Here is a 15240-nt window from a genome sequence, read left to right on the forward strand (position 1 = left end):
GCAGAGTCAAACACACACATCCTGGATTGACAGAGATTTAACTAATTGACAGAATCCTGTGTATTGCACTCTGTCAAGAAAAAATACTGTATATTCTTGTGTAATGATCATGCAATATGTTAGATTTTAATTGAATTGTTACTTACCAAGAAATACTGTCAGTAAAAGTAAATTCCTCCACCAGATTAATATAGTTTATGTGCAGCAGGCAATATTAGTCTGAAGGCAGTGCAAATCTGCAGAGGATAATATAGCAGGGACTTCATAAATCAGCATCATACATTATGATTATGCCACACAGTGGCCAACTTCTGAAATGACATTGTTTTCTTTCAATTATAAAGGGTCCTTCTCAAAGACAAAAGCTGAAATAATTTTAATGCAAATAATTCCCTTTCTGACTTTTTTTCTATAAAAAAATAATAATGTAATAACGTTTTTATAATGTATATTTCTTTCTTGCAGCAAGACTAAAAAGCACACAAAATGTTGTTGTATTACAGAAATTACAAAGACCCTTTGAGTAAAAGCGTTTGCTAAATTAATAATATAATGCATATGGCTTTGGTTCATTGGGGACTAGATTTGAGCATGACAATAGTCTGTGTGTCAGTTGGAGAAGAAGCTCTGATGTCTGCCAAAGCCATGAAAATAATCCCAACAGACTGAACAATCATATAACAGTATAGGCTGGATGCTGTTGGAGAGGCAACAGAGAGACACGGTCATTTGAAGAAGTAGAAGGAGTCCTAATATTGAAAAAGACAGCAATCTCAACACCCTTTAAACAAATCTTCCCTCTACTGGCTCCCTGTTTTACTGCATGGCAAGCAATAAAGAAATTATATTTTGTGTTTGTGAATAAAAGGAACCACAAAGAATCAAATTTTATGTCTAATTCAAACTCACACATGTGATACTTCAGATTTTATTACATTCAGGGCTGGATAGATCAAGGTTTTGATTGTGGTTTTCAGTAGTAGATAGTTTCAAAGTGAAAAGAACTTCAGGTTTTTGTACCACAAGTTTCATGTTTTGTATCACTGGGCTCTACTCTTAGAGCACAATAATAGAGAGCTGAATCTGACAGACATACATCAGTAAAAGTGAGTTCAGTGAATGTGTGTGATGTATCCGAATTAATTCAACCATCAGATGTGTCTTCATCAGAATGTGATCGAGCACCTTTGAGTAATAAATACTGTGGTTCTCTGTTGGAATACTGTCTGTACCAGTAAAGCACAACATAGTCACTACTTGAACTATATGAGCAGCTATATGTTGACCATTCTCCTTCTTTAGAGTTGATCCTTTATCTGGATCAATGTTGTCTCCAGCAACAAACCTGTCAACAGTAAAGTTGTGAAAGCAAAACTGTCAAAATAATATTGGAAACACGTCACAGCATGTTTTACAAAATAGAAATTAGCAAAATAATATCAATATAGCCTTTTGGGTTTGAGATTTTAAAAGAGTATAATTTTTATATGTACATAAATATTTTTGTCAGTTGCAAATAATGTACCTGTTCCCACAATGAGTATCAGTATAAAGCATCTGTCCATGTTCAGTCAGATCAGTTCAGTTCTCTGTTGAGTCTCTCAGTGCTCTGAGCTGTAAGTCACTGCAGATCTGTCAGAAACACACACAGGAACTTCCTGCTCACTGAACATCTTACTGCTGCATATGACTTACCTGTGTTAAATAACTACCCTATTTTTATAAGTAATTTAGAGAACATTGTATATACAGTAAAACGTTTTACATGGGGATCTAGCCTACACTAAAAACAATATCAGGAGCATGTTAATTAAACCATTTTTGATGAACTTCAGCTTCCTCACTGTGCACAAAACATGATAATGGTGATGATGGAGCATATGGATTATATCTTCATTAACATTAACATTATTATTCAAAAAAATAAAAAATAAAAATAAACCCAATAAATGCTATGTGATGAAGCCAATGAAATATACTGTATGCATTACACCAATATACATCCAATTTCTGAGTTTATTAGGGGTGTAAAGGTACAAATATTTTATTTATTTTTATTTTTTAACTACTTATTATTTTTACTTATTAAGTAACATGCAGAATATGGGATATCTTGGTTTATATATTTTATGTTATATAAGTATATTTTCAATATAGTTTGTATACAATATAAATTAACATAATTTTGTAGTATGGCTATTTGTCTTATTTAGGATAGGAACCTAGCAATATCTCCATGTGAAAGTGTGTGAACACTGCCATCCTGTGGCATACATGAACCTGCATTGTTTATTGCAAATATGGAATATATTAAATGTTTATAGTTTGACAGTTGCCTGAATTACAGGTGTTAAAGAGCAGCTTCATAGAGATTACAGGGATCTGTATGTACCTTTTGATTTTGGTACAACCGGATTTTTTTTTTTTTTCATTGGTTTGTCAGTTACAGCTTCTTTCACTCTGTCTTCATCTCTGTCTCTGTGTTTCTCTCTCGTCTCTCAGTGTAACAGGTTTTTGTAGAGAGCTGATGTGTTTCCTGTCACTGTGGGCTGCAGAGCACAGTAGTACAGAGCAGAGTCTGATACAGCAGCAGAGGAGATCTTCAGATCCACACGATCACTTTTTGGAATATTAACAGAGAATCTTGAATCTATCTTAGACACATCAGCTATTTTTGCTTTGTTGTTGGTGAGTACAAGAAATTCAGGTTTTGATCTTCCATACTGACGGTACCAGTGGAGATAGTTTGTAACTCCAGAGTCAGAAAAAGTACAGGATAACGTAACACTTGAACCCTCTTCAGCAAAAACATCTAGCTGTTCTGGTTTGATGACATTTCCAAAGACAGCAGCTGAAAAGGAAAAGTTAATTGGTAAATTTTTAGTGAAAAGTTTTTGAGAAAAATTGTTAAATAAATAATTATGTAAATAAATACCAGCTGAGACACAGAGCAGAATAACTGAATGAAGATCCATTGTTCAAGTGTTCACTCTGAGAAGAGTCAGAATGAATCGATTCATCCACAGTCACTGTCAGACACCATATGAACACTGAGTCCCTCCTCCCTCATATTATAGCTCAATTCAGACACTGAGAAGACAAGAAAGATCTAATCACATGATCAATTTTTACAACTAACCACAATTAATCTTGGATCCTTTTTTAGGAATATGATTGTCCTTATAAGAGTTTGGTGTTTATTTATAAAGCACCATTAAAACAACATTGACCAATGTGCTGTACAATAATAAAAATAAATAACATAACATAAAAATTCTGAAGTGAAAGAAAAGTAACTAAATAGCCAAATAAACCACACTAAAGAATTACAGAATAACCAGGTGTTTTAGTGTTTACTGTTTTAGAACTTTTTTTCTCCATCAGAGTCAGAAACATTTTTAATGTCATTTTGTATGTATTATCATGTGAAACACATTTATCTCTCCATCAATGTTAAATTACAGATAAATCCTATTTTTGGTAACTCATTAATCAAATGCAACACATACTTATGTTTCAGTCGTGCATCATAATCCAGTGGCTCATGTTAGCAATACAGTTATGCTGTGAACATCCTTAAAACCAAGAAAACACATTTACATAATTTAAAGTTGAAATCATGCAATTAAATAAAAATTTGAATTTCAGAAATGTTTACTGTAAGGAAACAAACACATCTGTGTTTAAGTTGTGTGTTTTTGTACTGTATGTGGTTTGACTTCAGAGCACAGTAGTACACAGCAGAGTCAGACACACACAGTGTTCTTTATGTGGAGTCCAGTTGTACATCAAATCTCTTCTGAAATTCAGGCTCTGTAGCTCCCTTACCAATGGAAAAGTCACTCAGAATGAATGTTGGTGATTTGTTTGGTAGCTGTTTGTACCAGTAGAGATAAGCATTTGCAGAACTCAAGAGAGTATACACACAATTTTTTTTTTCAGCAGAAGTATTTTCTCTTAAAGGCTGATCGACACTGTCCTGTCCCTCACTGGAAAAGATGGGGCATAAATTAACAACCATTCACAGATATTATGTAACTCAAATTAATTAAGAGTAAATGAAAGACTGTTCATACCAAAAACCTTTAACATCTGAAGAACCTTTTTGTTTCACAAAATGTTTTTGTGGTGAAAGAAGGTTTTTCATATTAAAATAAGGTAAGAAAGAGGTGGTTCTTAAAACAACCTTTGATTAATAGTTCTTTATGGAACTAAAAATAGTTATTTTATGGCATCACTGTAAAGAAACTTCTGAAGCACCTTTATTTTTAAGAGTGCAGAGTGTAATATCCTTTGACAGATTATGCATAATATGACATTATTGTGTAAAATTATGTTATATATAATATATCTTTACATATCTGAATCAAGATGTGAAGGCAGGATAGACCAGATGACAGGAGAATGTCCTTAGAAAGAAAATCTTATTTGTTTTCTTATAGTTTTAGATGGTTAAGGTTTCGCTATATATAAGAATCTGAGGGATACATTATTCTTAACACATTTGCTGAGATGGACAGTCAAGCTCAGATGCTGTGCTGTCAGACTCCTCCTGCAGGTCTTAGCATATGTGACACTTACAATAACTTTATCAACAGAGGCTAAAAACAAGTGTCTATTGTAGATTTCAACTATATATATCTAAATCAGGTTTATCTATTTGTTGTTTAAATCTTAAAATAATGTTTATTGTTTAAATGTTTATTGTTATTCATGATAGATGTTCAGATCTATTAGGACTCGTCATGCATATACTGAATATGCCATGTTCATTTGTCTTTATTACTTGATTATACATTTCATCTGCAACCACACACAGATGTTTCCACAAGTATAATTATATTGTGTGAATAATAGATTGTGGGTTTGATGTGGCTTGAGATCAAAGTGAAAAATAAATGTGAGTTTTTGTACAGCTTCACAAAGACTTTGTGTCACTGTGATCCAACTCTTAGAGCACAATAATAGAGAGCTGAATCCGACAGAGTTAAGCGAGTAATAATGAGTTCAGTGGATGTTTCTGATGTAGTCGCCTGAAAGCGAGATTCAGCTGGGGTCCCAGTACCACTATATGCCCGAGCATTTTTCCACACTACATACTTAGGTTCTCCATTAGGATACTGTCTGTACCAGTAAAGTGTAACATATCTGCTGCTTGTATCATATGTGCAGCTGAGGCTCACAGTCTCGCCTTCCTTCATGACATTAGCTTCTTTATTTGGCCTAATCTGGTCTGCAGTCATCACACCTTAAACAAAAAATAAGACAATTGGACAAGTTGCACAATATTACTAGTGCTACAAAATAAAATTGCATCCAAATTAAAGGTTTACATAATATATGTGGGTCTACTGTGTGTATTTGTTATGTATATATTAATGCACACACATCCACATCCATATATATATATATATTCATATGTCTATATATCATAAAATATATTAATGTACACATGCAAATATATTTTTTTAAAACCTACATGTATATGTGTGCAGATAGATACATAATAAATATACAGAGTACACACAAACTTTTATTTTGACGCTAATAACATTTGACAGTACTAATTCATACACTTATAGTTTTTCTTCTGTACATGACTAGAATATAAAGGGAGTCATACTGTACCTTGTGCTAGAATTAAAATCAGAAACGGGATTCTTTCCATATTTATTAGATCAGATGAATGCATTAATGTTCTCTGTGCTTAATTCTAATTAGTTTAGTCCTCACAGAAGAGGTGTGTCTTGAGGCTTTTTTTTTTTTTTTTCGTTTGATGGTTTCAGATGCAGGTGATTGGTTGGAGATGACAGTTTTAAAACCAAAAAAAAGAGCCTTGAGAAGAGAAATCAGAAAACGTGTGATTGGTGTCTTTTGGTCTGGTTACAAATTCAGGATTATTAAACTGCACTCTAAAAAGATTGAAGAGAAAAAAAATAATTAAACACGATGGAAATACTGTAGATCTGCTCTGTTTTATTTTGCCAACTTCACAACTCCAGGTTCATTTCGAACTTTAAATATTTGATCCTTGATGGTTGGCCACAAATTACACCTGTTTATTACTGAAAATAACTATTCATAATGTTTCTACTTTGTTTATAGTGTTTTGCTAACAAAGTTAGAGTTTTTAATTTATTTAGTATGTTTTTGTATGAGTGTTGAGTGTGTTTCAGTCACTGTGGGCCTCAGAGCACAGTAGTACACAGCAGAGTCAGACACATGTACATCTTGGATTGTCAGAGGAACTGTTCTTGATGTTGTATCCAGTGTCGCAGAAAATCTCTTCTTAAAATCAGACTCAGTTGTTCCTTCACTAAAAGGAATTTTATTCAGAATGAATGCTGGTGATTTGTTTGATAGTTGTTTGTACCAGAAGAGATAAGTAGCTGTAGTTGAAGCTGTGGTAGTGTAGTTACACATTAAAGTTACTTCATCTGCTTCACTAGCAGTAAATTCTCTTGAAGGCTGTTCAACTCTGTCTTGCCCCCAGCACACTGGAAAATAGATTTAACTATTAATATTTTACATATGAAGTAACTCACATATGAACAAATGATAAAGTGGAAATTAAAAACTCTCTTACCTAAACCATGAGCTATGAAGAAAAGTGTGATTGTCACCCATTTTTCCATTGCTGAGATAGTGATTAATATTTTAACGTCTTCTAATGAATGTCTCTCTGTCTTTACTCTAGCTCTTGGTTTGCTGTGTGCTGCTTTTCTCTTGATGTTTCAAGTCTTCAAGCTCTCACATGCACCTGAATCATTGAAGACACTTTGAGGGATGCTGCCTCCCTGTGGTGAATTTATGTATATTCTAACTGACATTTTTATACAAATTTGTGAAAAACAGTCAGTAACACAATACACATAAAGTTATTAGATTTCTGCAACACAAGAGTAGTGTCTTGTAAACGTGTTTCTAGGGGAGTCCGTTTTGCAGCTTCATGATATTAATAATTAGCCTGTGGTAATAATGTATCAAGTAATACAAATACTTAATAAGAAATGTCATGAAAAATACATCCTAGAGATTCATGGAAATTGAATGATATTTTAAGTTTAATTATATTAATAACATTTAGACAAATAACACCAAATATGTAACAATGAAAAGACAAAATTAAAAACTAAACTTGGTAAAATTTCCAAACTTGTGAATGCCCCACACATAGTTCTTGTGTGAGTGCTTGAGTGTGTTTCTGTCACTGTGGGCCTCAGAGCACAGTAGTACACAGCAGAGTCAGACACACGCACATCCTGGATTGTCAGAGGAGCTGATTTTGTTATTGTGTTGAGACGTGCATTAAATCTCTTCTTAAAATTGTCATCAATAGCTCCATAAGTGGACAGCATATATTTTGGGAATCCATTTACTTGTTGCTGATACCAGAAGAGAGTAGGGCTTGGATCAGTGGTTGTATATGAACAATTGATTATTACAGCTGCACCTTCATCTGCTGTTTGAACTCTCAGATTCTGGTGTACAGTATCCTCAGATTTACATCCTGGAATTTAGAAAAACATTAACCATTTGAATAATTCAATCATTCATTCATTCATTCCAAATTTAAAATGCAAGAAAATCTATACTTACCCAAAAAATATGAGATGAACAACATTAAATATTTTTGCCAGCGTGTCATCATAATTGTATAAATGTGCTGTGTTAAATGAAACTAAACTGAATGAACACATCAGCAGAACTGATTTTCAACCCCCTTGTTGTTTCAGTCTCTCTTGCTAAAGTTGAACACATTTACAAACACCTGGAGGAGGAGCCTCAGTATCCGAATACAGATCATTTGACTGAAAGGATTTGTGAATCATTGTACAATATTTAGCATTCGTTTTAATTATGATTCATAATTTTTCAGTTATATATGGAAAAAGGTGCAGATTACAGATTTACAAAATTATAGAATACAGTTATTATAAAATATCAGTTTTGTTATGCATAATGATGTTAACAATGATAATTATATTACATTTTTAATGCAACATGTAGGTATTTAAATAGAAATAATAGATCTAAATGTTCTTGTATGAAAGTAAAGGGTGCCGTCACCACAGGCCTGTAGCACACAGTACAGTACTACACAGAGTCAGACACACACAGATTCTTGATCATCAGTGACTGTCCTTAAAAAAGATCAACTGTCCTTGATCTGAAGTCTGATGAAGCAGAAAATGTCTGTTTAGATTCATCTTCAGTACTTTCTTTACCGACTGTAAATTCACTCAGAATGAACGTTGGTGATCTGTTTGGTATCTGTTTGTACCAGAGCGATGAAGCATTTGTAATTGTACAGTAGAGTAACTTGAGCTGCTTCACTTGCAGTCATTTGTCTTGAATGTTGTTAAACATGGTCTTGTTCCAAGCACACTAGAAAATAAATGTACACATTAAGTTAAAAAATAATGTTTTAATAATTTAATATTTTTTTTAGAATATAGTCTTTGTTTCTCTTTAGCATTTTAGATTCTTCACAAGATTTTGAAGAACCATGCCTCCTTGTGGCTAGTTTAAATATGTTTTGCTGAGTTGAACCATTTAAATTTATCTTTAATATATTCTAACAATTTGCAAGGAACTAATGTCAGAATCAGTTAATCAGAATAAATAATAAATAAAATGACATTTATTAGACATTTTATTTTGCACTATTTGAGTATTTGTTTTGAGCACTATTTGTTTTGCAGTGGAAAACTTCCTTTACGAGAGTTGTGATGTAAAATCTAATTCAGGAAGTATTGTGTTTCCTATTCATTACATTTTCAGTAACCGCACACAGGTGTGCTTCCACATGTGAAATTAAATTGTGTGAATTATAGATTGTGGGTTTGATATGGCTTGACATCAAAGGGAAAACATGAATTTGAGTTTTTGAACGGCTTCACACAAACTTTGTATCACTGTGCTCCTACTCTTAGAGCACAATAATAGAGAGCTGAATCTGACAGAGTTACACGAGTAATAGTGAGTTCAGTGGATGTGTGTGATGTAGTCGACTGAAAGCGAGGATCATCGGGGCTCCCACTTCCACTACCCGATCGTGCAGGCTCAAATAACAAATATTGAAGCTTTCCATTAAGATACTGTCTATACCAGTACAGATAAACATAACTGCTGCTTGTATCATATGTGCAGCTGAGGGTCACAGTCTCCTTTTCCTTCATGACACTAGTTTCTTGATTTGGTCCAATCAGGTCTTCAGTCATCACACCTAAAAGAAATTATCAAAATAATTTCTGGATCAAGTAACACATATTTCATTTGAATTTGTCTGAATACTGTAATGACTGAAAATGTTTTACCTGAAGTCAGAATTAAAATCAGCAGCAGGTGTTTCTCCATGTTGACTAGGTCAGATCAGGTGTGTGTTAATGTTGTCTGTGCTCTGAGCTGTAGATCTGTGTTACTGTGAGTCTCTGTTTCACTCTCAAACACACTGGAACTTCCTGCTTTCTGCTGCTTCTCATGTTTTTGCTCTGCAGCTGGTTAGTTAGAGGAAAGCTTTTGCTGCAAGGAATTATAGTATATTTGAATTTATTCATACAAACATTAATTCTTAATGAACCAATAAAATAAACATGAATGTTTCAAAGTGTAAATACTTCTGGATTTAAATTAGATTTTGAATTTCAGATTCAGGTCAGAATACCACTGCATAAGATATTATATATTTGAATGCTCATAGAACTTGTTTGTTGTGTTGATTTTATTCTCATGAAGCTGTGGATGAAGTCTGAAATTATTAAACATGATATTATTTTGTTAACCTTGAACAATTCTTTATCAAGATAGGAGTTATATATATAGTTTTTTTAATGCTTGATACTTATCCCTCTGTATGTTTAGTTTGATCTAACTGCAATTCTTACAGTACATATTTTACGAGGTGGATAATTTTTATGAATTTGTATGACTATTTGTACAAATTCATACGATTTGTACTACATCATACGTAGTTTACGAATTGCACAATTCATATGAATTTGTAGGAATGACCTACACCCAACCCCGGCCTTAAACCTACCCTAACCATCACTGGGGTCTAGACAAATCGTACAAAATTGTACGAGTGAGGTCGTACGAATTCATACGAATAAGCCACCTCGTAAAATACGTATAAATTGGTTGTGAGATAGCGTTGGTATGTTATAAGTCTGTTTATTCACTGGAGATACCCATGAACATTTGTTTAGAATAGCTCAAAGAAGTGTCATCATTGTATGTGTGCTTACATTCTTATCTTAAATTACACGTCTCTGTCAGGTTCAACATGTTGAAACCTCGACTGCTTCACAACCTGGCAAAACGCAAATGCTTTTAACTATTTTCTTATCACCTCTTTGAACATGGTTGCTTTATAAAATGATTATTTGTCAAAATATACATGTACATTGTTAAATTAGAAATGTAAATGCATGCAAAACATACACAAATGCACTTACATGTCAAGGCAGAAAGCGGAATGACTGGATTAAATATAATTGTACATGTGTGTGTCACTGCAGCAGGACTGAGCTTTGTGACAGTCTAGCAAATGTAACAAGGTCATCTTGGATCAATATACCAAACTCCTCTTATGCAAAAAAAAAAAAAAAACCTTTAAATCTGCACTTAGTTTAAAAATCAACATTTTAATTAAGGCTGAATTGGTACACTGCAGGTCTGGATGGCCAAATCAGATTTTTTGACTGTAGTCTTTCGGATGATTTTTACGACCCGCTTACACCTTTTAAAAGTGAACTGTATCTCTGCATTAACACTGCACACCTTGCAGTGTTGGGGTAGTTACTCAAAAAATGTAATTAGTCACTAGTTACTAGTTACTCCTGTTAATTGTAATGAGATTACTCTACTAGTTACTGCATTTGAAAAGTAACTTCACTACTTTACTTTATTTTTTTTTTATTTTTTTTAGGGAATTTTTTCCAAATTTTGTTTTTCTGTTTAAATTTTTCTGGATTCCATTTTTTCCTGTTTTATTTTTTTCTCAACTCCTTTTTAATGGTTAAATTTAATTATATTAATAAAAAAGCATGTGTGTTTAATTTAAATCATAACACTTATACATTTTCACAGCAATTTATAAAAAATAAAAAAATACATCATAAATCTTGGCGAGTCTCCAAAAATAAATAAATGTATGGGAAAACACATCCCACATCACAACCACCTGAGCCCAACTTCAGTCTACTCATCACATTGACTTTAACTGCGTTTGTAAAAGGCACCGCAGCCAGACCGATATACACAACACAGACCGGAAGTTAACTTAGGGCCAGGCGCGTGCACCAGTTGAAACCTATGACATTTCAGCACTTGACAAACGGAGAGCGACACGTACGTAGCACTTGAAGCACTGCTGTGCGATTGCTTTCCGTGCAGTGTTGGGAAACGCATGTCAAACAATAACAAACGATCGTAAAATAACTCGTAGAAAACACTCTTAAGCGCTAAGATCAATCGTTATCGGAAACCCAGCCCAGAACTTTACACACAGGCAAACACGGCATGTGTAACGGAGGAAAGCACATTCCTATAGTCTAGTAAAGTAGTGTAGTTACCAATATTATTAGTGTAATGCATTACTTTTGCATTACAACTCGTTACCCCCAACACTGACACCTTGCTCTAATCAAGTTGTAGGTTTTATTTTGTCCTCTATCAACTATTATTGTGCTGATGCAGAATCTGCAAACTTCATTTAAAATATTTGTAATAACTTGGGGGATAATTTGATGAATTGTGAATGTGAAATGGATTTAAACTTGGTCACTGTAACACTGCTGCTACTGAGAGGGAACAAGCAGCACGGAGATGATGGAGTTTCATACAGAATAGTCTTGATTTACATAAACCAGGAGAAAACAGAAACACTCCCTCACGCAGCACAAGGATGTTTTGACAGGAAGCTGGACTCAGGGAAACTCAGGGCTTAAATAATGGGACTAACCAGGGAATTAAACAGGACAAAGCTGAAACCAATGGAACTAAAATGGGGACATGAATGGGAAGAATCAAATTAGGATATGGAGAAAAATGGGCAGAAACAGGACAACACAGGACAAAATTGAACTGAAAATAATCATATGAATGCCTGTCATTCCGGTTTTGTTGCTCTATGTTTTGTGCATATTTCAAGGAGCCTGGTAATGTAAGTCCTCTGTAATGTGATTCCTCAGTTTGTCTGAGTGTTGAGTGTGTTTCAGTTACTGTGGGCCTCAGAGCACAGTAGTACTCCGCAGAGTCAGACACGTGTAGGTTCTTGATCATCAATGGAAATGTTCTTGGTGTGGAGTTCAGTGTTGCTGAATATTTCTTGATAAAATCAGGCTCAGTGTTGTATTGATTCAGAATGAATGTCGTGATCTGTTTGGTTGCTGTTTGTACCAAAAGTAAATAGTATAATTACATATTAAAATAACTTGAGCTCCTTCACTTTCAGTCATTTCTCTTAAGACTGATCAACCCTGTCCTGTGCTGAGGACACTGGAAAAATAAATATGAAAAAGTAAGTTATTAACATGAATTTTTAGCAAAGTAAACAAACATTTATTAATCTTAATTCCAGTTAATCAGTTTATTTTAAATTATACAGATGTGCTTACCATCATAATGTGCTGTGAAACACAGGGAAATCAAAGCCCATCTAAACATAGTTGAACTATAAACAAACATTCAATCACCTGTGCTCTCAAAAACTGATCATCTTGCAGAGTGTTTTTTTAAATGTTTTTGTTGTCACGTGATCTACTCATATATGGAGATGGTGAGGCTGACTCCTTGTGGATGAAGTTTGAAATTGCTTTAAAAACTTTATGTTTAATACCATTTTTTTTTTTTTTTTTTTTTTTTTTTTTTGGATCTAATGTATGATCATTATTTTATTATTAGAGAATTGGCACAATTTTTTTTTAAAGTGAACTGTTTAAATCAGTTTAAAACAATTAATTTCTACAATAATAAAGATCTCAAAGTAATGTTATAGTTTATTCATGTTGGTTATATAATGTAATCTATATTTTTATATATAATATTAATAATAAATGCATATTCATAAAATACATTTAATATTGTTTTTGTAACTATATGAAAAATATCTCAAACTGTTACACGTGCTCTGGTAAACACTTGAAGTTAATAATGTGTAATAACATCTTAAAAAACAGTCTTCTTCATAGGTATTTAAGTATTGTATATATAAATAGATTTGTCTTCCCAGATGTGTCAGGTTTTTGTACAGTGTTCTTGTGTTTCCTGTCACTGTGGGCCTCAGGGCACAGTAGTACAGAGCAGAGTCAGTCACTTTAGCAGAGGAGATCTCCAGATCCACATGGTTTTGCTTTTCTTTGTTGGGTTTAGCAGTGAATCTGGGATCTACATCAGACTTAGCATCTTTTGCTTGATAAAAGAGGTTTACAAGGAATTCAGGAGCTGATCCGGGATACTGACGGTACCAGAATAAATACTGTGCAGATGAATAACTGCAGGATAATGTAACACTTGAACCCTCCTCAGCAAACTCCTCAGGTTTGGTTGGTTTGATTTCATTTGCATATGTGGTACCTTCAAAAATAAATCATCTTTTATAAATGTGTATTTAGAATAAATCGAGTGTGATCAGTGATATTTTAAAGGTATGAAGATCACCTTAATTAAAATTCCTCACATTATGGTTGATTAGAATACTATGATAAAATGCAAGAAAAACAATACTTACATGTAAAGACAAAGAGCAGAATAATAGATTGGGGTACCATTGTCTGTGTTCACTAATGCAGCTTAAATGAGCTCTGCAACAGACACTGAACTGTTTTAACAAGATTACAATGAGTGTCAGTCCTTAGAGCTCCACCTCCTCTAGTAAAAATATAACTCACATTTTGAAAATCTTGTGGAGTGAAAATAAAAGAATATATTACCGTCCAATTTCTGTTGATTTTGAAAAGCTCAGAGCACAGTAATACACATCAAGGTTTTGATATAAAAACTCAAATCAGTAATTCCAGATGGAGTTGGAGTGATTTTAGAAAAAAAGTGGGTTTGTGGACCCCTTTCCCAGTGTGTTAACATTGCTGAGCTGCTTAGTGCAGTGTTAGAAAAGGTTCATGATGGAGAAATGTGGTGCATAATCAGACCTTTCCAGCTCAACCTAACTCTAACACTAACACACAGCAAACTTAACACATGAGCAGCATGGTTTATCTGTCTAAGATAGACGTCAGAAGTGGTATACTCATATTCAATATTAACCAAGAGTTTTCCTTCAATAAACTCTTAATTTTGCTGCTTAAGTATTAGTACTGTAGTTATTAAGTTTAGACATTGGGTTGGGATAGGGTTAGGGTTAACTCTGAACTGCTCTTTGCAATTCTCTGAAAGATATTTCTGAAACACTGAAATAGTTTATGAGTTTTATTGTTCAGGAGGTTTTTGTACAGTGTAGTTGAGTTTCCTGTCATTGTGGGCGTCAGTGCACAGAAGTACAGCGCAGAATCTGTTACTTCAGCATCAGAGATCTCCAGGCTCACAAGATTGTTGTTTTTATCAACTTTAGGTATGATACGATCAGGAAGAGGTTTACTTGTGTCTCCATTTTGATAAATATATGCAAGGAACTCTGGTTTGGATCCCGAATACTGACGATACCAGTGCAGGTTTGTAACAGCTCCATCATATTTACAGGACAGAGTGACTTTTTCTCCCTCAGATTTAAGTGCCTTGGTTTCCCGCGGTGTGATTGACTGTGCAAGCGTCTCCTCTGCAAAACATTACATCACATTTCTTTAATGAACTTACCCAAAGGATTCATAGTAATATATTACAGCATTACAATGAAATCAGTGCACACCATCAGAAAATAATAGAAATGAAGCATCCACACACTGTATAAAACTCCAGATTTATGACATCATTCAATCAAACTATTAAAGGTAAAGAAACAATAACTTCTTACTTTTAATCAACAATAGCAGAAGCAGAACACAAAGGATGGGCATGTTTGCAGTGCACGAAGCAAAAGTTGAGTTCCTCTTTTCAGATCTCCACAGGCTCCACCCACTGTATCTGTCATCATAAGTGTCACGGTCCGTGTGGTCAGGACGGAAGCCCCCCAGGGCGGAGCAGAAGACCACCACAATTGTGTGGTCCGACCAACGGGCGGACGAAAATCTGGCAATCCCATGGTGTACATACTGGACTCCAGAAGATCGGTGCTGACCCGAC

At 34.1% G+C, this 15240-nt stretch overlaps 2 gene segments (V, D, J or C); both read right to left on the reverse strand.

The window, feature by feature from the left end:
* Positions 1-2498: 2498 nt before the first annotated feature.
* Positions 2499-15240, reverse strand: part of LOC127950637 (T cell receptor alpha variable 38-1-like) — a 58083-nt gene continuing 45341 nt past the window's right edge. The window contains 1 exon segment of the V gene segment in view: positions 2499-2851. Coding sequence covers positions 2499-2851 — 353 coding nt within the window.
* LOC127951273 (T cell receptor alpha variable 18-like) lies at positions 8762-9437 on the reverse strand. The segment is given in 2 exon segments: positions 8762-9229; positions 9321-9437. Coding segments are annotated over 2 exon segments (354 nt in total).

The sequence above is a fragment of the Carassius gibelio genome, chromosome B2 (assembly GCF_023724105.1).
Source record: "Carassius gibelio isolate Cgi1373 ecotype wild population from Czech Republic chromosome B2, carGib1.2-hapl.c, whole genome shotgun sequence".
Classification (NCBI taxonomy): Eukaryota; Metazoa; Chordata; class Actinopteri; order Cypriniformes; family Cyprinidae; genus Carassius; species Carassius gibelio.